The following is a 26,136-nucleotide window of genomic DNA, read 5'->3' as shown; positions in this document are numbered from 1 at the left end:
AGTCTGCGCCTGCCACTCAGACAGCTGGTCACGGAGACAGCATCTCCTTCAGCTGAATCGCTGGGTGTCCCCGACAGAGCCTCTTTGTAAGGGTTATAGGTCAGGGTCAGCAGGCAAGTGGCGTGGCTGAGGTCCAGATGCTCATGCCAAGTGCCCATGAAAGTCCCCAAAAGTTTTTGCCAGTGTTACTTCTCTGTGTTTTGGCAAACCTGGTTGGTAGCTGCGCCCTCGCACTGAGGCGAGCGTGCACGGAGCCCTGTGCTTAGTCATGGGCATCCTGTCATAGACGTGTCTGAGAGTCCGTGGCCTTCCCTTCGCGGATCGTTCCTGAAAAACCCGGCGCTGCGGTCCCGTGGACGCGGGAGCTCACGGCCGGGGTAAGTCAGCCTGAAAGGAGAAGCCGCCTCACTCTCGTAACCCTCGACCTTCTGCAGAGTGCTGCTTGTGAAACAGCCACTTTGATTCAAGCTCTTTCGGGGGCTGCTTGTACTAGCACCACATCCGTCCCTGCAAGACTGCGCCATGGGGAGTGGCTACTACAGCCTCGTGGCCACTGCCCTGCTGGTCATGAACTTGGAGAGGACGCGGTCCGTGCGGGATGCCTGCAGCAACTGTCCAGCTGGTGAGAGCCGAATGAGTGTGTGTGTGCTTGAGCTCTATTTTCACGGCCGTTTATTCACCCCTTCACAAACATTTCCTGGGTGCTCCATCTTAGCTGTGGGGACGGGGCCATGCCCCTTAATTCCTGCGCCCCCAGCTTTGTCACCTAGGGACAGTAGGAGAACCCGTTCCACGTGATGGGCTCACAACACGGCGTGGTGCGTGAGCCCCTGTGCTCCGGCGGGGCCCCAAGGGGGGCAGTGAGCGGGAGGCAGGGGTGGGGGGCCAGGCGGGGGGAGGCAGACACGGGTGCCCATGAATCCCGTCCCGTCTATCCGGCTCAATCCAGAGAAATCACTGTGTTTCCTTCCATACACACCTTCCTCCTGCTGGCTTATTTGTTGCAACATATTTGCTCACAAAGACTCTGTACTTTGTGAGTCTTATTTCTGAGGTTACGCTGAGGGCAATCTGGCGGATGGTTACTTTTGAAAAGCCCACCAGCAACATAAAGTCTATCGCGGAGGCACCTAGGAAAGCAGTCATTGTTTCATGTCCTAGTTTCCTTGTGAAGGTCACATGCTGCGGGTGGCAGCAACCCCCCATCAGGCGTGTGCAGCTGTGACCTACCTTCCTCAGGTACCTTCTGCGGGAAAGACAAGGGTCAGATGTGTGTTCCCTGTCCTCCAAATAGCTTCTCCAGCACCGGCGGACAAAGGGCTTGTGACATCTGCAGGCTGTGCAAAGGTATGCGTTCTGAGACCTCTTTTTTTTTTTAAGATTTGATCAATTTATTTTTAGAGAGAGGAGAAAGGAAGTAGGAGAGAGAGAGAGAAACATCAACGTGTGGTTGCTTCTCACATGCCCCCCTACTGGGAGCCTGGCCCGCAACCCAGGAGTGTGCCCTGACTGGGAATTGAACTGGTGACCCTTTGGTTCACAGGCTGGCACTCAGTCCACTGAGCCACCCCAGCCAGGGCTCAAGACATTTTCTTCATTCGTGTGTGTGTTGGGAAGCCCAGATTTCACCCCCTTGTGTACTGGCCTCTGCTGACAGCCAGGGGTCAGGCGCTGGTTGCCTGCCCACAGGCAGGTCCAGTAAAATAATGTACAACAACAGCAATTATTTGTGGGTTGAGCTTTTTAAATATTAGAGGAAACATGCATTTTATAAGAGAGAAAATGTTCATTGGAAAATGTAAAAAGGTCTTTCACTGGGATTCAGAAGGAAACGTTATACTCTGAGGTCAGTGGGAGTTTTTAAGTAGAGCAAGCGTGGTTTTTATTGCAGGATGTAAGTTCACTCCCCGGGTTTGGAGGTCGACTCTCCTGTAACCCCGGGGGGCTTTGCAGGTGTTTTCAGGACCAAGAAGGTGTGCTCCCCCACCAGCAACACAGAGTGCGAGTGCATCTCGGGGTTCCACTGCCTCGGGGCCGGATGTACCATGTGTGAACAGGACTGCAAAAAAGGCCAAGAACTAACCGAAGACGGTAGGTGGTGGGCGTGAGCCTGTTATCTGGACGGATGCTATTAGCCTGGGTCTCGGTCTTTATGACCATCTTTTGTCTTTTAACATTTTACTTAGCACAGATTCACTGTGGCAACCTCACAAGCTCATAGCATACAGCACAATACCCCTTAGTAAGCCACAGAAAGACATAACGTGCTCCCAGTAAAAGGCAGGCGAATCACACTGTTGTTCCAGGCAAGGGAGGGGAAGGGATACAGTCCAAAGTGAGCATGAGGCGTACCCGTTTATGCCTGAGGGCGCTCGGGGGCACCGGGGTCCTGCTGCCAGCACGCTCGCTCTCCGTCTCTGAACACGGAATCAGGCACGGACTTGTGGAACCTGACGGTAACCAGCAGCGAGCCCTGAGTCGAGTACAATACACGACACGTACAAACAGTTTTTCCACCAATGGCAGCCATTGGAAATCACATGCGCCATTCCCCAGGACCAGCCGTTTGCACCCGCTCTGCACAGACGGACACAGCGCTGCGTCCGACTGGAATGAACACCTCGGTGGTCTCGGGGCTTGCTTTCAAGAACCAGCGGCCAGTCGGTGGGGACGGGATGGCGTCGGCGGCTGTATGGCGTGATTGCGTTCATCACGGGGAGAGTGAGGAGAGGGTGAAAATCTGCCCCTTTTGATTGTGGCTTTTATTTGTGTGCAAGGCTGTAAGGACTGTGGCTTCGGAACGTTCAATGACGGGAGATTCGGCGCCTGCCAGCCCTGGACGGAGTACGTATGACTTCCTTTTGCTTTACAAAATGCAGAATTTGGGTTAACTCTTTAAAGACTGAGAATGTTATCGTTGAAGCTTTCACAAACCTGTCAAGTGTGGACGCAGGATGACAGGCCACCGGGCAGTGCAGGGGCAGTGCCGGGCGAGAGGAACGTCACCCCCCCCCCCCCCCGTGGGCGTCCTCCCCAGAAGGGACGCCCGAGCACCCGGGTCGGAGCTGCGGGCGGGACCCTGTTCCCGGCGGCCCCCCCCCCCCCCCCCCGGCACTGAGTGTGAGATGGGGGTATGTGACTGTGACCGTCCTCCCGAGTGTCACGTGTCCTCGGGCAGACAAGACCGTTGCAGGGGGTAGAGACAGCCAGCTGTGCCCGAGGGAAGGTTCCCGTTGCCTTGTGTGACCGGGGCTACTCCCAGTGTGGCCTGCGCACAGGCGGGGGCCCCAGAGTGTCCCGCGTCCACTCACGGCGGGAGCGCACGGGCCTCAGGAGCGAGCAGGCGGACGCTCTCCGCCCTCCGGGCGCGTCGGCGGCCACGCGCACCCGCCGGCTCCACTGAACGGAGCGCAGGCCTCGCATTTCGTGTGCCTTTGCTCTCATTTCCCTTGGTTTTCTTACTAGAAAATCCTCTTCGTGACCATTTTACATTTACATTTTTATTATGTTTTACAAAAGGACTGGTTCGTAACAGGTTGGAAAGTTGGTTTTTTTAAAGCCTTTCCTCACAGCGTCCAGAACTGTCCAACGAGTCTGCGCGGAAAGTGGAAGCGAACTGGGCTTTGGGCGGGTGGGGGTTCGGCGAAGGGGCGCAGGAAAGACGCGAGGGTGGTGATGGGTAAGGGTGATGATGGTGATGATGATGATGATGGTGGCAGCCACCATTTATTGGGAGTGAGTCAGGCACGTGGTTCACTCGTTTGCTCTTCCGCACGGCCCTGGGAGCACGCGAGCCTTACCCTGAAGATGAGAAAAGGGGGTTCGGGGAGAGGTCCTCACGTGCCCCAGGCTGCTCCGCACGGGGACGGCCCCAGGGCTCCAGCACGTCCTGGGGTCCGGACCTTCCGGCCTCATCCCAGTGGTCTGTCCCTCACGCGCCCGAGCAGCCGGGGTCGGGGGAGAGACTGGGACCGGGCCCCAGTCCGCGCTGCCCCGGGACGACGCTCTGCTCCGCGGCCGCGGAGGGAAGAGTGGCGTCGGGCGGGGCGAAGCACGGAGAACCGCGAAAGCCGAGTGAAGCGGCTGGAGGAAGCCGGACGGTCAAGGTCAAGCGCGCGCTTTTCGAGATGTCCGGACGGACCCAGACCCGCGCACCTGTGTGCCTAGGCTGCTTCGGGGTGGGGAATGCCGGCGTTCTAACGAGCGCGATCTGCGGCGGGATTAATCACCGGGGCTCCTCTCCTTGGACTGCCCAGCTGCTCTCCGGATGGGAAGGCCGTGCTCGTCAACGGGACCAGGGAGAGAGACGTGGTGTGCGCGCCTGCCGGGCCCGACTTCTCCCCAGGTACGTCCGCGGCCCCGCACTCACACCCGGGACAGGGCCAGGCAGCTGGGCTGTCGCTGTCGAATCGACGGGACCACGGGAGCCGGACACGCCTCAGCACCCCGGGGTCCCCCGTCCCCCACAGGCGCCTCCAGCGCACCTCCCTCTCTGGTCCTGGCATCGAGGCGCTTGTCGGTCTGTCAGGGGCTCGCCCTCGAGTCTGAGACACGCGCTAGGACGCAGAGCCGGGTGAGACTCGGCCCGACAGCACTGCAGCCTCCCTCAGGCCCAGTGCAGGGGACGACAGGGTCCTGCGTCTTCTGCGTGGAATCTAGAAAGGCGCAGGATAGAAAAGTCAGAGCAGCTGATTTCTACAGGCCTCTAGGAAAATTATTAAGGTTTAAAGGAAAGCTTTCTTCACACACAGGCAAGTTTACCAAGTCAGCTGACGGGAGATGCCCAAGGGACCACTCCCCCTCGCGATTAGGGTCTGCAAACCGAAGTGGGAGCGCAAAGTGACAGGCACCTCTCCTTTCGCTCTTTCCCCAAGGCCGCCCCCACCAGAGCAGCCCCTCCTTCCTTGTGACCGTGGCGACGGCTGCGCTGTTGGTGCTGTTCCTGCTGTTCCTGCTGCTGTTCCTCACGTTCCGCCTCCCTGCAGCGCAACGGGGCCGGAGGAAACTCCTGTACATCCTCAAGCAGCGTAAGACTAACCTAACCGTGTCGGGCAGGAGCTCTTCCGGGGCGAGGCCTTTCACGGGAGAAAGGAAAAGGTGGCGGTCTGTGGGGGCTCTAGACGCTGGGTGAGGATGGCACTGTGGTCACCGAAGCACCGGCAGTGTTGCCCCCAGGGGGACATGTGGCAACATCTGGAGCCAGTTGTGGCTGTCACTACCTGGGGGGTGGGGAGGATGGTGGGAGGGAGGCTTCTGGCATCCGGTGAGTGGTCCGCGATGCTGCTCAACACCCCGTGACAAACAGGCTCCACCCCCCAGCAAAGCGTTATCTGGCCCCAGTGTCCACAGTGCGGAGGCCAAGAGAGCTGGCCGTTAGCAGAGCGTAATCCGGGGGTTCCAGAAAACTGGTAGCTGAAGTATGTGCAGGCTGGGATAACTCCGTGTGAGTGCACGGGCGTGCGGCCAGTCAGCTGCGCACACGGGACACGGGCAGGGAGGAATCAGAAAACCATGTCCATCCCACTGAGCCGGCTCCTCGGCCCGGCTGATGGCCTTAACCCGAGCCAGACCTGCAAGGGGAGGGGGCGCAGAGACCTCGGCGGGGGCAGGGTGTCTGAAGAAGGTTTAACAGAACGGATTACGGTCTGGATGAAATGAGAGACTTTAATAATGGGTTTCCTTCATTGAACTAAGATACTGTTTTCTTATGGCATTTGGCACATGCCTGCCAAGAATGAGCGCTCCCTAAATGAAACCTTTCATATTTTTTTTTTTCAAAAAAAAGTTCACAGACGGGGCAGCCTGGTTTTTGTCTTTGTGGAGGACAGAACCAGAGATACAGGCCAGGCTTGATGAGAGGGGTTCGTCTGCAGGTGGCGTGCCCCGAGAGCGCTGTGCTGGAACCCGAAATGTTAAAAGTATAGCAGGGACGGGGAAAAGTCAAGCCTCATCTAAAGATGCGCTACGCTAACTTGTGTAAAGGTCTTTGGAAAGACCCTTTGAAATGAAATCTCATTACGTGGTACAATGTAACACACAGGGGAAAAAAGCAGCCACGGTAAAGTGTAGCAAACTGTTGTGGAAGGAGCACCTGCACCGCCCCACCGCCGTCAGGAAATAGAAGGGCCTCTGCCCCCCAAAGCCCCCCTCCCCCCCGCCACACACCCTCCCTTCCATCTGAAAACGGTCCCTCCCCACCAGCGCTGGCCACACCCACAGTTCTCACTTCCTTGCTCTTACAGTTTTGCTACCTCACCACACAATTTAACTTAGTGACTTGTGAACTTCTACAAGTGAAATCACACCGTTCCTATTCTGTTTTCTCTGTTTAGTCTGTATTTTCTGTAGCTACTCTATATCTGCCTTCTTTCTTGCAACACTGTATCGTTATGATTCACACCTGTAAGTTGCATTTACCTGTGTTGATTTCCATTGTGGAATACTTTGTGTTGCATGACTGTATGTATCAGTGTTGATTCTCTTCTAATGTTGATGGACACTGTGATTATTTCCAGTGTGAGGCTGTTACAGACAATGGTGCTCCGATATTTTTGTCTCCTTGGCTCAGCACACCTATCGTGCATGTCTCTGTGTTTTTTTTTTTTTAAGATTTTATTTATTTATTTTTAGAGAGGGAAGGGAGGGAGATAGAGAGAGAGAGAAACTTCAATGTGCGGTTGCTGGGGGTTATGGCCTGCAACCCAGGCATGTACCCTGGCTGGGAATCGAACCTGGGACACTTGTTGTTTTTTTAACTTAAGAAATAAAATCGCTGGGTCCTTAGCAGGCCTACCAAGCTGTTTTCCGGAGTGGTGGGACCCTGTCTGTGCTGGCCCGGCTGCACAGGGGCGCCCTCTGCACCAATCCTGGCTCACGCTGGTGCCGCCAGACTTCTTCCTTGTTATCTATCTGGTGGGTAGACAGTAGATCTCGCTGCGGTTTTCACTTGCATTTCCTTGATTTCTAGAGAGACGGGACTTTTTTTTTTTCATGTGACATTGACCATTTGGATCGCCTCTTTTGCGAAGTGCCTGATCAAGTCTTCCGAGCATTTTTCTGTTGGGCCGTCTGTCCTGTCCTTACTCCTGAACAGGAGCCCTCTGGTCCGCTTCCCTGCACTGCAGCTCTTACTCCGCCCTGTGGCTTGCTCACCGATTCTCTTTCTGAGGTCTGAACGTTTGATTTCAACTTCCAGGCTCCCACCGAAACCTCTCATCTAGAGAACTAACCACCTCCTCTTCACTTAAACTGCAGCAGAGTTCTTCACAAAATGATTTTCACAAGTATTTATGAGTAATCTGTGAGTTGCAGTGGAACTGTATTCCATTTAAAAAAAAATTCAGGTCATTTTTAGAAGCTTTCTATTTTCAAGTGGTTGTAGATTCACAGGAAGTTATAAAGACCACACAGACAAGTCTCACGGGCCGTTCCCTGGGCCACATTTCATGCAACTGCAGTCAGTATCAAGGCCAGGCAAGTGATGCTGGTGCACTGTGTGTGTGTGCTTGTACACCACTGCTGCGTGTGTACACTGGTGCAACCATGGTACGACCCAAGCACCATGTCCCACGACCATAAAGATCTCTCTCCTGCTCGTGCTTCAGTCACATCCACGTTCTCTCCCGCTTAGGGACCGTCCTGATGACCGTCGCTGTCTTTACAATTTTAGCATTTCAAGAAGGCTGTATGTCAGCAGAATCACACAATAGATAGATGGACCAGGAATAATGAACCTTCTGAGACCGGCTTTTTTTTTCATGCAACTTAATGCCGCCGAGACGCGGCCGAGTCACTGCGTTGCCACAGTTCACTCTCTTCCCCGCGGGTCGGGACCCCGCGGCGTGGGTGCGCCGGTCTGCGTCCCCGTCGCCTCCCGAGAGACGCCGTGCTTGTTGGCGGTCTTCGACCATTGCATTTAAAGCTGCAACGGCTGGTTTTGCCCAGGTTTTGTGTGGACATAAGTTTTCGCATCTCTAAGGTAAACGCCAGGGAGGGCAATGACTAGTCACACGGTGAGAGAACATTTAGTGTATTTAAGAGGCCACCAGACCGCGTCCCAGAGAGCTGCACTGGCCCACGCTCCACCCGCGGCGCAGCCGTAACCGGGTCCCTCCTCGCCCCACCACCAGCACCTCCGTCCCTGCGGTCTCTTGCTCTGCCTTCCAAAGGGCGGCAGCTCCGCGCGGGCTCCGTCCGCCTTTCCCCCCACCGTGGAGCCGGACACCTTCCCCCGCGCTGGTGTCCTGCCTGCACGTGTGCTTCGGCGCGGTGTCACCCACGGTTTCCGCCTGTCTCCCCGCGGCAGTGTCTGCTGGTTCTCCCACAGACACGTGAGAGTTCTGTCTCCGAGATGCGAGTCCTGTGTCCGATACGGGGTTCCTCAGTGTTTCCTCCCAGTCTGCAGCTTGCCTTTTCCTCCTCCTCGCGCGGTCTTTTGGAGAAAAAAAAATATTTTAATTTTGATAAAGTCCAGTTTTGCTCCCCCCCGCCCCCCCATTTATGGAGTCACGGCTAGGAAGGCTCCACCAGGTCCAAGGTCGCGAAGACTTAGATGTTCTCCTACGCTGTCTCCTGCGTGTTCCACACTGAGCTCTGCGGCCAGTCTTTAGCCAGGTTTCGTATAAGGCACGGGAGGGTCGGACCCGGACTTCCGTGGCTGCTGTGGCCTGCGGGGGCCCGGCGGCTCCGGCTCCCTTCGTGGAGAACGTTGCACATCCTCCGTGGAATCGCTTCTGCGCCTCCGTCAAAACCCGGCCGGCTGTGCCTGTGCGGGGGCCATTTCTGGCTCCACTCCTCTGTCCCACGGATCCACACGCGTGTTCCTCCGCCAGCCCCCACGGTCTGGGTCACTGCAGCCGCAGCACCCCTTAAACTCTGGTGGAGGTTAGATTCCTCCCGCTTTCTTCTCCTTCGAAATTGTCTTAGCTCTTCTATCTAGTTCCTTTGCATTTCTGTACCTACTTTCGGATACTCTCACATGTACCTGCAAAACGTCAGCTAGGACTCTGATCGCAGCCGTGTTAAACCTGGGCAGCAATCTGGGGAGGATGGCCACCTTCGCTGCCTTAAGTATTCTGGTCCTTGAATACACAGCGTGTGTCTCCGTTTATCTGTAGTTCCTTCAGCATTGTTGTGCAGTTCTCGGCATACAAGTCCTGTACTCGTTTTGCTAAATTTAGGTCTTAGCATTTAATTTTTTAAAACACCTCTAGGTGGTATTTATCCTCAAGTTTGGCGTCCGTGTGTTCATTGCTATAGGAACATAATTGATGCTTGTAGATTGATTCTGTATCCTGTGATTTTGCTGAACTCATTTGTTACTTCTCGGAGTCACTTGTAGATTTCTTGGAATTCTCTGTATAGGTCATAATGTCATCTGCAAATAGGGAAGTTTTGTTTTCTCTTTCTCTGTACACATGCTTTTTATTTCCTTCTCTTGGCCGACTGTGCTGGTTAAAACTTCCAGAACTATGCCGGGTAGGAGTGGTGAGTGACATCCTTGTCCTGTTTCTCATTTTAGGGGGAAACGTGTAGTTGTCCCCAGTGAGTACGATGTGTGCGGTAGATGTTCAGATCTTTATCAGGCTGAGGAAGTTCCTCCTCTGTCTCCAGTTTTCTGAGAAGTTCTTTAAGAATCACAGACGAGTGCTGAATCTTGTCACGTGGCTTCTCTGAATCAACCGATACAACCACATGATTTTCTTCTTTATCCTGCTAAGATGATGGATTACACAGATTCATTCTTTTTTAATCCTCACCCACGGACATGCTTACTGGTTTTAGAGAAGGGGGGAGGAAGGAGGGCGAGAGGGAGAGAAACATCAGCTGGCTGCCTCTCACATGCGCCTCGACCGGGACCAAACCTTCAGTGCAGGCATGTGCCCTGACTGGGAACCGAACCTACGACCTTTCAGCCCAAGGGGGGGGGGGGTGATGCTCCACCACCTGAGCTGCACCAGCCGGGGTCACAGGTCCAGTTTTCAATACTGAACCAGCTTTGCATCCCCAGACTGAACTCTGCTTGCTTGTAGTATGTCATTCTTTTTCTAAGTGGCTAAATGGTATTTGCTAATATTTTGTTAAGAATTTCTGTAGCTGCCTTCCTGAGAGAGATTGGTCTGCCGTGTGCCTTCCTAGCATCTGTTGTCTCTGTCTGGTCTGGGTATTACAGTAACACTGGCACCAAAAAGTAAGTAGAGACAGGACATCCCACTGGTATTTCTGAGTAAGTCTTGCCTGTTGTTCATAAATTCTTGGAGGTAACGCAGTGTTGGGGTGCAGTTATTTTTCGTAGTTAGCGTGTGGAATTGGGGCGGGGCCTGTGGCTCTGTCAGGCTCTGGAAACATCTGCGAGGGTGAAGTGTGTCTGGCAGCGATGGGAACGAGAACCCGGACGCCGGGGCGCAGGAGTCGGTCTGCACCCACGGGCTGTGGGCGCAGGGGCACGTCCGTGGCATCGCGGTGCCCCAGCACCTGCTCCGGGGGAGACTGTCTGATGCACAACCCAAGGAGCCGTCCTCGAGGCTCCAGTTACACCTGGGACCTGATGCGTTTTGTGCCTTAGCGGTTCACGCTCGAGAGTACATTTTTAGCCATTATATAAAATAAAGAATATAGTTTTCCAGAACCAGTAAAAATGTTTGGTAAAAAGGAAAAAAAAATCTTAAATAACCCTGAGAGAAAAGTCCACACGTGCCATTACCTCTGTGACTGATGAGCTGGTCGGCACTCCAGTGGAGAATGTTTGTACATTAGAGGTGCGTCCCACGACTACCTCTCGGGGTCGAATGTTACACGGTTCAGACAGACAGCCACAGAGAAGTATCTCTGAAATTGCGTTTCAGCTTTTAGGAAGCCGGTGCCGACTGCCCAGGAGGAAGATGCCTGCAGCTGCGGGTTTCCGGAGGAGGAGGAGGGGGAAGAGGGCAAACTGTGAGCGGAAACCCTGGGACCGCCCGGGCTCATGTGAGAGGAACCGGAGGAGAAGCAGGAGGGAGCCCACCGGCGGCGCTTTCCGAGTTGAAAAACACCATCCTGGACAACACCCAGGATCGCCCACGTTTCTTCTACAATGTTTATTCTATTTTATTTTTATTTTATTTTATTATTTGTCTCAATTCACTGAGTTTAGAGAGCGAGAGGGAGGGAAAGAGGAAGATCAGTCCGCTGTCCCACTTCCTTAGGCATTCAATGGTTGAGTTTCGTATGTACCCTGACCGGGGATTGAACCCGTAACCTTGGCTCACTGGGAAAATGCTCTAACCAGCTGAGCTACCCCGCCAGGGCCAAGTTTCTTCTAAATGCTCGTGAGTCAGCCTTTAAAAATGTATCACTTTTGACAGGACAAGGGTGGGACGGAGCTGGTGGTCAAGGGGCATTTTCTAGATATTACTTGACAGATTTGGGCCAGTTTTTGTGAATTTCAAACATAATTATACTTTAAGTTTAATCATGAGGACACATGGCCCAGCTGATGTTATTCAGGGTGAGTGTGTGGGTGCGTGTCCACAGGACACGTGACAACAGGCTATCAGGTGCAGGGAACAGCCCCAGCCGGATGTCCCTTTGGCTCTGTCACCCAGCACGATGGCCTCCTCCACGGCCGCGGGCAGGGGCGGCAGTGCCGGAGTCTGGAGCGCTTCCGGTAAGCGTTCCGGTGTCCCAGCGTGCCCGGGCGTCCCCTCCACCTTCACGCTGTCTGCCTCGCCTCTGTCCCCCTCTGAGCCAGCGCTTACATTTTTCTCATTCTCAAACACTTGAGAAATAACACTTTCCGCCCATGCACTGACCCACGAGACAGAAACGAAACACGCTCATGGAATGAAGGCCTGTGAGCCCAGCCGGAGAGCTGGGGCGGGGGCGAACTCCCCGGGGCCGCGAGTCTCTGCGGGGCTCAGGAGCCAGGAGTAGTTTCTCCGTGTGTTTTACAATCAGAAGAAGGGCAGTGTCTCATGACATGTCAAAGATGACCCGAGACTCCAATTTCAGAGTCTGCGAATGAAGTTTTACGGGAACACACAGCCACACCCCTCACTCACTCACGTCCACGGCAGCCTTTGCGATGCTACAGCTGGACGGCTGTGACGAGGGACTCTGTGGCCTACCGAGCCTGAAATAGTTCCGATCTGACCTTTTCTAGGGTCAAAGTCAAGGTCAGAGCATCCGTCTGTGTGCTGCTGCTTCTCTCCCTCATTTCCTGCCTCCCTTCCCACCCCAACCCCATGCGACCTCCCCTGGGAAGGCTGGGTCTATCACCCTGGCTTCTTTTTTTTTTTAAAGATTTTATTTATTTATTTTTAGAGAGGGAAGGGAGGGAGATAGAGAGAGAGAGAAACATCAATGTGCGGTTGCTGGGGGTCATGGCCTGCAACCCAGGAATGTGCCCTGACTGAGAATCGAACCTGGGACACTTTGGTTCCCAGCCCGTGCTCAATCCACTGAGCTATACCAACTTGGCTTTTTTTTTTTTTTTTTTTTAAAACCCACTTATTATTATTAGTAGTATTATACACTCTAAACTATTTTATCTAGTTGTGTTTGTTTTTGAGATTCCTGAAAATGATACTGTGCTGTGTGAGGACCTCAGTGACTTTGCTTTAATGACTCAAAATTATATTTATAAGATACACTCATGTGGTGGTGTGTAGCTGCAAGGCATTTGTTTTGATTGCTGTATAGCTTTGCAAATTATGAATTACCCATCCCCTTCCTACCACAGGGCAGGTGGACTGTTCCCCGGGTTCCGCAGCTGTGAATCATGTTGCCACGAGTGTTCTTGTACTCGGTTTAATGTTCTTGTATGCGGTTCCTACGTAAGGTGGCCTCCAGGGAAACCTCCTTGGGGTTAAATTTCTGGTTAAACTTACAATTTATTTCTTATATGATTAATATTTTTTTTGTTTCCTGTTTAAAGAAACCCTTCCCTGCCCCAATGTCATGAAGATATTTCTTCGTATTTTATGCTCAGAGACTTAAGTTTTGTCTTTTGTAGTTAAGTCCGACCCATCGGGAATGCTTACTGTGTATGTTGCAAGGTCATGACCTGATGTTGAGTGTTGCAGATGGGCAGCCGCGGCCCATTCCCATTCGTGCATTTATTCCCTGGTCCGTCTTCCCCGCAGGGGTCTGCTGTGCCGTCTGTCAGTCATGCAGGCGCCAGGGACCCAAGGCGGGGCTTCCGTCCCATTGGCCCATTTGTGCTGTCTTTGTTACAGTAGCTTTAGAATAGCTCTTGACACCTGGTAGGGTAGGTCTCTAATTTAATGCCCTTCAATAAAGTGTTACAAAGTTTCTCTAGAATTTGTGCCTGTGTGTTTTTTTTGGTTAGGCTTCTTCCCATAGTGCATTGTTGCTTTTTACATGGTTTGGTTTGTTGCTGGAGTGTAGAGGTGTTATGATTTGCTTATGTTACCTTATAGAAGTCTCTTAACTAAACCTTTCTATGATTTCTTATATGTAGATTTTTTGTTTTCTAGAACATCGTGTTAGGTGCAATAATAAATTTTCATCCTTTTCTAGTCCCTGGTGTTTTATTTCTTTTGCTTGATGCACTGCTCAACTTGTTGCTAAGATCTCCAGAACAAGTTTTATTTTTTAATTTTTTATTTATGGGGGACACTTTCGGGGTTTTTTTTGTTTGGTTGTTTTTGGAAATATATGATCAGCTTAAGGAAGTTCCCTTCTACTCCTGGTTTGTGAAGAAGATTCGTTTTTATTTTATTTTAAAATCATGAGGGGACTTCCGGTCAAGGTGGCAGCATAAGCAGACATGGCTCGCCTCTTTGCACAACCCCATCAACATTACAACTAAAATATAAAACAACCACCACTCAGAACCATGAGAGATGAAGTTGAATGGAAGTCTGACAACTACAGAATTAAAGAAACCACCTCCATCCAGTCTGGTAGGAGGGGCACAGACGTGGAACAGGCTGGTCCCTCACCCTCAGGTGGTGGATAAAAATTTGGGAGGGACATCTTGGGAGCAAGGAGTCCCAACCCCACACCAGGCCCCCAACTTAGGGTTCCATGACAGGAAGATAAGTTCCCACAAATTTTGGCTGCAAAAACCAGCAGGGATTGAGTCAGTGGAAGGAACTTCTGAAACCCCAAGCAGTTCCTCTGAAAGAACCCACACACAGACTCACCTCCTCAGACTCCCTCCCTCTGAGCTCCAGCACCGGGTGGCAGCTTGAAAGGCACCAGAGGCGTGTACAGGGAGAAACTGAAGTGTCTGGCATCAAGGTGAGCAGAGGCCATTGCCCCTTTTCTGGACCCTCCCCACAAACAGCCAGCAAGCTGGTGCCATATCTGAGACTCCATCAGCCTGGCTAACACTGTTTGATCCGCCTTGCAGATCCCCAGAGACTCCGTCCCACCCAAGCTGCTTTTCCGTATGAATGGCTGGTCTTGGCTCATGCGTCACAGCTTCCTAAATCCTATCAAACAAGCAGCAGCTGGCCTCACTGAGCCCCAGGCCCGGCACTAGCAGCAGCCAGCCCACAGTCACAGCTCGGCTTCACCTGGGAATCTCTGAGCCCGGCACAAGCAGCAGCCGTCTCAGACTGCTTTATAGCTCAGGCAGGGTGGCCCCAAGTGAAACACAGGTAGGGGCTGACCTTGGTCTGTACCACCTGGGAAACCACAGGGCCAGCGCACCCAGGGGACAGCCACAGACCACACTGGAGGACCAGCACACTGCCCCTGGACAGCTGATCCTCCACGGAGGGCGGAAGTTGGTGGAAAGTGGTCACAGCCAGTTCTTAGAAGTGACTGGCCCGGGTAAATCCCTCCCATTGATCTGCCGACAGCGACCAAGAGGAGGGTGTACTCAGCCCACACAAAGGGCGCACTTCAAGTGCCCAGCTTAGGTAACAGGGGAGGCTGTGCCACCAGACCCTACAGGACACCTGCTGCATTAGGCCACACTATGAGGACACGGCGTCAGAGCAGCTCTACCTAAGACACAGAAACAAACACAGGGGGGCTGCCAGATTAAGAGACAAAGAAAGATGGCCCAAGTGGAAAACAAAACAAAACAAAACAAAACAGAACAAAACTCAAGAAAAAGAACTAAATGAAATGGAGATAAGCAACCTCTCAGATGCAGAATTCAAAACACTGGTGATCAGGATGCTCAAAGAACTCACTGGGTCTGGCAACAGCATAAAAAAGACTCAGGCAGAAGTGAAGGTTGCATTAAGTGAAACAAAGGAAAAGCTACAGGGAACCAACAGTGGGGAGGATGAAGCCAAGAATCAAATCAACAACTTGGAACATAAGGAAGAAAAGAAGCATCCAATCAGAACAGCAAGAAGAAAAAAGAATTTTAAAAAACAAGGACAGAGTAAGGTGCCTCTGGGGCACCTCCAGTGTATCAATATGCAAATCACAGGGGCGCCAGAAGGAGAAGAGGAAGAGCAAGACATTGAAACCCTATTGGAAAAAATAATGAAAGGAAACTTCTCTAATTTGGTGAAGGAAATAGACATACAAGTCCAGGAAGCACAGAGAGCCCCAAACAAGTTAGACCCACAGAGGACCACACCAAGACACATCACAGTTAAAATGCCAAAGATTAAAGATAAGGAGAGAATCTTAAAAGCAGCAAGAGAAAAGCAGATGGTTACCTAAAAAGCAGTTCCCATAAGACTATAAGCTGATTTCTCAAACATACTTTGCAGGCTAGAAGGGACTGGCAAGTATTCAAAATGATGAAAAGCAAAGACCTACAGCCTAGATTACTCTAGCCAGCAAAGCTATCATTTCGAATTGAAGGGCAGATACAGTGCTTCCCAGACAAGGGAAAACTAAAGGAGTTCGTTATCATCCCCAAGCCATTATTATACGCAGTGTCAAAGGGACTTACTTAAGAAAAAGAAGATCAGGTACTTCCAGCAAGATGGAGGAATAGGTGGACGCACCGTACCTCCTCGTACAACCAAGATTAGAAAACCAATAATTTACAACAATAATTTACTATCAGAATAACACCCAGATCCGGCAGAGGATTTATCTGAATGGAAGTCGGGCAGCCAAGAAGCTGAAGTAGACCCATTCATCCGGACTGGTAGGAGAAGACGAGCCGGGCGGGCGCGGGGCTGGCTCGGGTCGGCGGCGCGCGGAGGTCGGGGGAAGGTTTGGCGCGAAATCGGCGCAAAAGCCATCCGGGCGCGCAAGAAGGCAGCGGGGGTCCCTGAGTACGCGAGCTGCGGCTGGCAGACCCAGAGGGGCAGCGATTGTGGACCAGGGCAGAGCTCGCGGCCCGGAAGCCCAGACAAGGGTCTGAGTCCAGGGGAACGGAACTACCGCCATTGTTTTCTCCCGTCCGCTCCCGCGCCCGCCCCCACATATAACATCACAATCTAGCGACTGGTGAGCACCTAAGGCTCCGCCCCCCACCGTAACAAGAGCAACCAGACCGGAAAAAAAAAAAGGAGAGACGGGGGAAAAAATATGTTTTCAATAGAGCAGATCAGTCCCCCAGGACTCATCCTTTTGAGCGACCAAGAACTAGCCAATCTATCAGATGCGCAGTTCAAAACACTGGTGATCAGAAAGCTCACGGAGCTGGTTGATTTTGGACGAAATTTAGATGAAAGAATGCAGATTACCATAAAACAGATGCAGGAAGACACGCGGAGGAGAGCCAATAGTGAAAGGAAGGAATCTGAGTCTCAAAACAATACAGTGGACCAGAAGGAAGATAGAATCAACCAAGCAGGAAAGCATGATGAAATAAGAATTCAAAAAATTGAGGAAAAGATTACGAGCATCCAAGACACCTTTAAACGTTCCAATATCCGAATTATAGGGGTACCAGAATCGGAAGGGGAAAAGCAACAGATTGAGCACATATTTGAACAAATAATAAAGGAGAACTTCCCCAATCTGGCAAAAGAAATAGACATCCAGGAAATCCAAGAAGCTCAGAGAGCCCCAAAGAAGTTGGACCCAAGAAGAAACACACCAAGGCACATCATAATTACATTAGCCAAGGTAAAAACAAAGGAGAGAATCCTAGAAGCAGCAAGAGGTAAGGGGACAGTCACCTACAAAGGAGTTCCCATCAGACTGTCAGCTGATTTCTCAAAAGAGACCTTACAGGCAAGAAGGGGCTGGAAAGAAATATTCCAAGTCATGAAAGACAAGGACCTACATCCCAGATTGCTCTATCCAGCAAAGCTCTCATTTAGAATGGAAGAACAGATAAAGTGCTTCTCAGATAAGGTCAAGTTAAAGGAGTTCATCATCACCAAGCCCTTATTTTATGAAATGCTAAAGGGACTTATCTAAGAAAAGAAGATAAAGAAAGACATGTATAGTAAAAGGACAGCAAACTCACAAATATTAACAACCACACCTAAAGCAAAACCAAAAGAAACTAAGTAAACAATTAGAACAGGAACAGAACCACAGAAATGGAGGGCACATGGAGGGTTAGCAGCAGGGGGGTGGGAGGAGGAGAGAGGGGGAAAAGGTATAGAGAATAAGTAGCATAGAATGTAGGTTGAAAATAGATAGGGGGAGGGCAAGAATAGTACGGGAAATGTAGAAACTAAAGAACTCATAAGTATGACACATGGACATGAACTAAAGGGGGAAATGTGGGTGGGAGGGGGGTACAGGGTGGAGGGGAGAGAAGGGGGGAAATGGGACAACTGTAATAGCATAATCAATAAAATATATTAAAAAAATAAAAATATATAAAAAAATTAAAAAAAAAGAAAAAGAAGATCAAAACTATGAACATTACAATGGCAACAAATTCACAACTACTAACAACTGAATCTAAAAAACAAACTGAGCAGACAAGCCGGACAGGAACAAACCCATAAATATGGGGGTCATTTGGGGGGTTATCAGCTGGGAAGGGGAAGGGGGAGACTGGGGTAAAAGGTGAAGAGAATAAGAAGCATAACTGGCAGGTACAAAACAGACAGGGGGATGTTAAGAACAGTACAGGAAATGGAGAAGCCGAAGAACTTACATGCATGACCCATGGCCATGAACTAAGGGGGGGACTGCTTGAGGGAACAGGGGTACCAGGTGGAGGCGGGCAATGGGGGAAAGCTTGGGACAACAGTATCATCAATCAAATACATTTTTAAAAAAGCATTCAATTGCAGAGGACTCCGCTGGTGATTCTATCATGCGTGATTTAGGTTTCAACTTCAGCAAGAAAATGACTGCCTGAGAGAAATTCAATGGAATAATAGGTATTCCTCCCCCTTCTTTAAAGAGTGTAGTTTTCTTATGCTTGGTGTATGATATAATTGTATGTGTTCAGACCATTTTTGTTTTATTCATTTACTGATGAGAGAGAGAGAGAGAGAGAGAAACATCAATTTGTTGTTTCGCTGAGTCACGCACTCACTGGTCGCCTCTCGCACGTGCCCTGACCAGGGACCAAACCCACCCCCTTGGCATATCAGGACGGCATGCCGGGCAACGAGCTACCCAGCCGGGGCAAACATTTGTTGTTTTAATGGAAATGAAGTACCTTCACCTGGATTTAACCCTGTGCACCTGGCATTCGGGCACAACTACCGTCACTAGAAGTCTGATCTTTTTAAAAGGGGGGGCAGAGCAGAGCTCGGGGAGCGTGCACAGCCGCCTCAGACACGGGGCCCAGTGTGTGACCCTTCTTCCCCTGCCACACCGCGGCGCTGTGAATCCTTCCGGCTTCGGACACCCGGTGTTTCACTCCCCATTGTCCCTTGTCCACACACTCGAGGGGAACAGTCCTGCCCCGGAGATGTGGGTCACGCGAGACAACTCACCTCAACTCCCGTGTCCCAGGGCGTGGACACAGAAAATCCAATTTCTTCTGCTTCTCTGACAGAACCTTTCATCACCTAGACCGCACGGGCCGTGCGACGGTTTTATCTCGTGGAGTTTGGTATGATGTGTAAAAGTCATAAATGAAAAAACACGGGAATTTGGAGTATGAGTCACCTTTTCCCCCAAATGGCAGTTAACGACGAAGCAAGGGCAGCAAAACAGAATAAAACGATCCTTTCTGGGGGTGTCTCTAGGAAATCCAATTACGGAGCTTAATAAAAATAAATGTAAATTTCTGTGATCAAAATAAATGAACATATTTAGGGATATACATGTTGGAAATAGTTTTCTAAATACTTACAAAACAAGCCTGGGTTACTTCTGAGATAAACCCTGATTTTCTTCTGCGGTGGAAGATATCACTCGGATGGAAACTTCTGATATGAGGGGCGTCTGGTGGCAGGAGTGGGTGTTCCCCCCCACCGCCGTGCAGAGCGGGTCTTTCCACTGTGGGTGGGCGGCACCGCTGGACCACAGCTCGGGTGGGCTGCATGCGGTGGGGCCGAGAGAGGGATCGTTATCTGTGTATTTAAAAAGGACTCTTGAATAAAGCACAAAGCTACCGTTTTCACCAAAAAAAAAACCCCTAAGAAAAATAGTTCATTTTAAAGAACTTCATAACATTCTTGCGGTGTCAAATCATGGGGGCCGATAATGAAATAACGTGCACCTCCACTCTTCGCTCTCCGTGAGCCCCGGAAGCAGGCTTCCGTGCCGAGGCCTGCGCACGGCGCAGGGTCTGGGTTCCTTCTGCCCCCGGCAACCGGCGTGCTGGTCACGCTGGTCACACGCACACGAATCCTGTTTTCACATCAGTGCTGACCTCGACAGCTGTTTCGAGTTGCTCGTCATTGAAGCCTTGCACACACGTCTCGCACAAATTCACCAAAAAGGCAGATTCTGACAAACCCACTGAGGGGCTGACTCTGAGACACCAAGACCCCTCCTTGAGCTGGGTGCCCTGAACCAGACACCAGGCAGGCAAAGACACAAAGGCGAAGGACCCGCCTGCCGCCGGAGGGACAGTCCAGCACAACCCGAGAAGAGACACAGTGGTACCCGGACCACCGTGCACCGGGAATGGCTGTGCGGCCCCCCCGGAGCGCTGGGGCTGGTGGAGGGAGCTGCACGTGCACCTGTGCCGGCTGGCTGGGGGGCCCGCTCTGGGCGGGGCGGGGGCTTCCTGGGGGCGAGCAGGAGGTATCAGGCTGGGTGCCTCCCAGGAGCAAAGGGCCAGGAAAAGGGAGGGCGGGCCCGTGGCTGGGAGGGAGGGGACATGAAGGATGCTGTGGGGTCAGCCCGGCCTAGGTGTCCGGACTTCATGAGCTACGTTAAGAAGCTAGAATGACAAACTGTGGACACTGCATGAGGAGCCAGGGAAGGGCTTTGGCCAGATTTGCATGTTAGGATGATTTCTCTGACTACGGTGAGGAAAAGGGGTTAAACAGACTGGGGCTCCTCCAGGTGAGGGACTTGTGGGCACGGGGCCCTGGCTCCTGGCTGGGGGCATCTGGGGGGCGGTGGCACCCCCCCTGCCCGGAGCCAAGACCCTGGAGGGGGAAGGTGTGCCCCAGTGTCAGCGTGGGACGCTGCGGGATGCCCCAGTGGGGGGGTCACAGTGTGGGGCAGAGGATGGACGGGCAGGGGTGGGGAGCCTCCGAAATCCAGCAGATGAGAGTCGGGGCCATCGGAGGCCACCAAGAGGCTGGAGATGTGACAACAAAATGCACACGGGTCACAGCCAATCCTTGCAGCTGTCTGGCCTGGGTAAACCCCTCCCACTGACCTCTGACAGCAGTGGGCTCACCTGCAGGAGAAGGGAGCACTCAGCTCCCACGAAGGCTGCATCTCGAGTGCCCAGCCTGGGTGCTGTGGGGGGCCGTGCCACTGGACCCTACAGGACACCTATTACAACTGACCATGCTACCAAGACACAGAGTCAAAGCAGCTCTACCTAATACACAGAAACAAACACAGGGAGGCTGCCAAAACGAGACAAAGAAACATGGTCCAGATGAAAGAACGGAACAAACTCCGGAAAAGGGATTAAACAAAATGGAGACAAGCAATCTATCAGATGCAGAGTTCGAAACGATGGTTGTAAGGATGCTCAAGGAACTTAGGGAGGACCTCAGCAGGATAAAAAAGATGCAGTCAGGATTTAGCCAGAAACGAAGGATACACTAACTGAAATAAAGAATGATTTACAGGGAAACAACAGCGCCGTGGATAAAGCTGAAAATCAAATTAATGATTTGGAACATAAGGAAGCAAAAAAAATAACCAATCAAAACAACGAGAAGAAAAAAGAATCCCAAAAAACCCGAGGATGGTGTAAGCAGCCTGTGGGACAACTTCAAGCATTCCAACGTTTGCATCATAGGGGTGCCAGAAGGAGAAAAGGAAGAGCAAGAAATGGAAACTTTAGTTGAAAAAAATAATGTAAGAAAACTTCCCTAATTTGATGAAGGAAATAGACATGCCAGTCCAGGAAGCACAGAGAGTCCCAACTATAATGGATGCAAAGAGGCCCACTCCAAGACGCATCATAATTAAAATGCCAACAGTTAAAGATAAAGAGAGACTCTTAAAAGCAGCAAGGGAAAAGAAGTTAGTTACCCACAGGGGAGTTCCCATAAGACTGTCAGCTGATTTCTAAAAAAAAACTCTGCAGACTAGAAGGGACTGGCAAGAAATATTCAAAGTCATGAAAAGCAGGGGCCTACAGCCAAGATTGCTCTGTCACTTAGAAAGGCTGTCACTTAGAATGGAAGGGCAGATAAAGGGCTTCCCAGGCAAGAAAACAGTACAGGATTTCATCATCGCCAAGCCATGATTATATGGAATGTCAAAGGGACTTACTTAAGAAAAAGAAGATCGAAACTAGGAACAATAAAATGGCAAAAAATACATACCTATCAACAATTGAATCTGAAAAACAAAGAAAGCAAAGAAGAAGAACAACAGAGACAGAGTCCTGGATACACAGAGGGCTGTGATGGTCGCCAGACGGGAGGGGCTGTGGGGGATGGGTGAGGAGGGGAGGGGGTTAAGAGGTACAAACAGGTTGTGGCGGATCGGCCGTGGGGTGTACAGTGCAGTGTGGGAAACGGAGCAGCCAGAGAACTTACACGCATGACCTGTGGACACGAACAACGGTGGGGGCACCGCCTGAGGGAGTGGGGGTGCTGGCTGGAGGGGGCAAAGGGGGAAAAACTGGGACAACTGTACCAGCATAACCAATAAAAAAATGCACACTGGTTTGGCAGCAAGGCAGCCCACCTCCGTGGGAGCCCCTTCCCGGGAGTGCTGACCTCATGGCAAGTGACCCCCAGCGAGTGTCCCTTCAGGAGACACGCAGAGAACGAAGGCAGAGGGTGGGAACGGGCGGCCACAGGGGGTCTGGCGGGGCGGCAGGTCAAACACGGACGGACGCCCGGTGACATTTGACCTGCAGGCTGCCAACGAGTAACTTCTCGGTATAAACAGGTCCCATGCGTTACTCAGGACCTGCTTTTACTCAAAACTACGTTTTTTTAATATCAGATAAATTCAAATTTACCTGAGCATTTCCTCTTTTTTAATTTGCTAAATTTGGCAAACCTAGTTAAAGGGCGGGCTTTGGTTCTCTTCCATCGGACAGGGTTGAGCAAGGGGAGAGGCAGGCTGTAGAGAGAGTCTGGAATGGGGCGCAGGGGTGGGGGTGCTGGGCGGAGAGAAGGGTTGGGGGGGCCTGGGAGCTGCAGGGGAGGCTGGATGGTGGGGGGTCAGGAGCTCATTTCACTGGAGGCCCGGGGAGCCCTTCACCCCACAGGGGCGGGGCCACACCTGCCGTGGGGCTCAGGTTCCGGCCAGGGCGCGGGAGGCCCAGGGACTGTCCCCAGGGAGGGGTTTCCCAGAAGCGGGCGCCAGGAGGTCAGCAGGACAAGGAAGTTGAAGATGCGGACGAGAGAATGAAGAAAAGGATTCCGAGTTCAGAGCTCCACGGCGATTCTGTGCTTATTACAAAGGCTATTGGATACACTCTCGGTCTCTCGGAGGGGGTTTCCAAACACCTGTGCACGCCCGGGCGGCGCCGGGACCCCGCCCCGCTGTGTGGCCCCCAAGGGAGAATGGGAGTTTCAACGGGAAATGGAGTCACAGGGGGAAGCTGTCGGCTGAAACGTGTCCCCTCCCCCCTCCCCCACCCCATCTCGACGGGACAGAAGAGGCACAGGGCCTTCTCACCAGAAAGCGGCCTTGACAGTGACTAAGCTAAGCGCCACAGACGGCTGGCTGGTTGTGCGCCCGCAGCGTGTCCTGGAGAGAGCTCCCCGCAGGCACCGGCTGACGCTGCACTGCCGTGGGACTGTCCGCTGCGTCCTGGGAACCGCCCGTGGCCCCCGGCTGGGCGAGGGAGGGAGGGAGTGAGGGCACCGGGATGAGGGCTCCAGGGCCCTGCGGCAGCCCTGACTCCACAGACAGACGCAGAGGGGGGAGGTCAAGGCCTGGGGGGGCGGGGGGCGTGACGGGGACAGCTTCCCTTGACGAGACTTCCGCGGATGGACGGCGGTGCTGGCCGCACAGCGGCGCGAGGGCAGGCGATGCCCCCGAACTGAACTGTGCGCTTAGGAGTGGTGACAACGACAAACTGTATGTTTCATGTAGTTTACCACGGTTTTGAAAAATAAATGATTTGTTTTTCATGTTAAGGGCAGAGACCGTGGGTCGTTCTGTGCACCGCCGTCTCCCCGGCACCCAGCAGAGCGCCCAGCACACAGCAGGTGCCCAACAGCAAGCAGCACAGTGAACCAGTGAGTGGTTTAATGCCTGAAGGGCTAGAGAGTAAAAGGGGCGAGCTGGCCGTGCGGGCACTTTCCCTGCTGGTCCACTTTGTCGGTGCTCGGGAGGGACTCCTCAGAAGTACCCACCTGGACAGAGCGCTCGTTTTCCGGACCCGTGACACGGAGCTGAACGCTCAGGGGACACCCGTGCTGGCCAAGGACCGCCCTGCCCTGATCTTGATGGGAGCCCACCCTTCCTCCTGCTCTCCCGCCCCCCCCCCCCCCGGCCCCGCCAACCATTTTCCCACTGTTCTGCAGCTGCACCCCCCACCCCTGGCTCCAGCTCAGCCCTGTGCCCCGCCGGGTGGGCTCGGGGCCACGTTTCCCGGGGTTTGCATCCACACCAGTTCCCAGGATCGCGGGGGCACGCCACGGTGCTTTGTGCTTAGAGGCGCCACACTCTAAGGCCATAGCTTCACGTTTATGCTTTATTTTTTGATTAGACAAACAGCTTTTGAAGACCATCAGGAAATACTTCTACATTTAAGAAAACAATAAAGCCCACCGTTCGTCCCCGTGGCTCCGGGGCAGCTCCCTGTCGGCGGTCCTGGCAGAAGGAAAAAGTAGCTCTCCTGGTCTCTCTCTCTCTTTTTCCCCCCTCCCCCCCCCAGGACAATCTATCTACTTAGATTTGAACTGAAATTTTCCAGTCCCTATCAAAGGGAGAAAATAAACATTCCCCCTGCCCGCCCCAAGCAGGTTGCACTCAGAGCAGCCTCCCTCTCCCTCCCTTCCCGCCCCTCCCTTCCCGCCTTCCTCTTGCTGTCACCGAGCCTGACACTCAGTCACTACCCAAGTGTTCACTGCTTGCTTCTTGTACGCGCCCCGACTTACGTGCCCCGACTGGGGATCGAACCACAACCCTGGTGCATCGACAGCCTTGGGGCACCAGGGACGGCACTCTAACCAACCGAGCTACCCGGCAAGTGCGGGTGTTTGCGCTTTAACACCGGATCTTCCCGATTTCAGGAGGAACGTCTGAGTCAGACAATAAAGTGGAAAGAGTAAACACCTGCCACCACGAGAGGGCAGCAGGTACCCCCCAGTGTGGACGTCTGGTCGGGGATCGGGGAGAAAGCCCTGGGCTGCAAAGGAAGCGCAGATCCTCCCACCGCTGCCTCTCCTTCTGTGGGTGGGAAGGGGCACACGTCTGAGCTCACGGAGCTGGTCACTGAGTCGGAGTGTCCCTGAGGTGCCGCAGTGTGTCCCCTGAGGTTAATGCGTCCCCAAATTAAAGAGAACAAAAGAGGAGCTACCCTGTTAGGGGCAGCCCCCGCCCCCCCGCCAACAACCCAGCCACCTAAAGGTGGAGTAGCGGGGGTGCCCACGGACAGGAACGAAGAACCAGGGAGCCACACCGACGGCCAGGACTCAGTGCTCAGGGCAGTGGTTTCCAAGGGCTTGGCCATGAGGTAAAACTGTCCCGACGGACGCGCCTTCCCCCAAGCCCCAGGAAACGGTCCCTTCCCTGGCAGGACCAGCGAACGGTCCCCTCCACTGTCCCTCAGTCCCAGAGACAGTGTCCAGACACAGCCGTCATCCGGACACAGCGTGGGTGGCCAACAGGGCGCCCAAACCTCACGCCTGCCGCGCGGCCTGAGGGGGCGGGCACGCAGCGCTTCCCCTCCCTGGCCTCGGGCAGCAGGCGCTGGGAGAGATGGCCGGAGGCCCTTCCGCAGCCAGATCCCGCGGCGTCACCGGCTCCTGCGGGCACCGGAGCTGGGAACAGCCGGGGGGGGGGGGGGGGGGGTGGACACGGACAGGAGGGCTGTTCGGGAAGTGCCGCTGTGACCTTGCTGTCGAGTGAACCCTGGGGGAGAAGGGGAGCGTGACTCACGGATGACGGATGACGCGCCTTAGGTGGCGGCTGGGGCCGGCGGGTCGGGGAGGGGTCAGGGGCACCGAGGCAGAGCCCACCCGGGGGACTGGACCGAGAAAGCTGAAGCTGCCAAGTGCTGTTTTGGAAATGAATTACGAGGCTGGAAACACAGTGTCGGTGAGAGGAGAGGTTTGAGAGAGACAGATGAGGACCCTTAAATGCAGCCCCCCAAGGAAAGGAGAGAATCCGGGTTTGGGGGTCGTTTTGGTCTCTTCACTGGCTGGAGAGAAGTATTCACATTTTAATTTCGTCAGCATGCCTACTCTTCACCTGACATTGTGATTTACAATAAGAAACACATGCTGGCCTCTGTTCCCAGTTCCTGACGCGAAGCTCCCGAAACCCGTGTCACTTCCTGGGTGACGGGCGCACCTCTCGTTCTAATGAGCCGACGCTGGGTGGGGTCCCTGATTGCCGCTGGTCACTGGACAGACCAAGTCACGATCGGAACAGTGGGATTCTCAGCCGCGCCTCCCACCACCCCACAGAGGGGAGAAGGGCTAGAAATGGGGTTCATAACTGACCCCAAGGAAGCCTCCCAAACAAAACCCCAACAGCACAGGGTTCGGAGAACGGCCGGGCTGGAGGGCA

General features: G+C 53.1%; 1 protein-coding gene across 1 annotated transcript; it reads left to right on the top strand.

Annotated features, from left to right (window-relative positions):
• Window positions 1–437: 437 nt before the first annotated feature.
• Window positions 438–10,937, top strand: TNFRSF9 (TNF receptor superfamily member 9). Its single transcript, XM_036025108.1, has 7 exons — window positions 438–622; window positions 1,240–1,347; window positions 1,954–2,091; window positions 2,778–2,844; window positions 4,257–4,519; window positions 4,875–5,027; window positions 10,845–10,937. Exons 1-7 carry the CDS (start codon window positions 523–525, stop codon window positions 10,934–10,936), a joined length of 921 nt encoding a protein of 306 aa, XP_035881001.1. The 5' UTR covers window positions 438–522; the 3' UTR covers window position 10,937.
• Window positions 10,938–26,136: the final 15,199 nt, after the last annotated feature.

The sequence above is a fragment of the Phyllostomus discolor genome, chromosome 5 (genome assembly GCF_004126475.2).
Source record: "Phyllostomus discolor isolate MPI-MPIP mPhyDis1 chromosome 5, mPhyDis1.pri.v3, whole genome shotgun sequence".
Taxonomy (NCBI): Eukaryota; Metazoa; Chordata; class Mammalia; order Chiroptera; family Phyllostomidae; genus Phyllostomus; species Phyllostomus discolor.
This window is presented reverse-complemented; position numbering and strand designations above follow the sequence as displayed.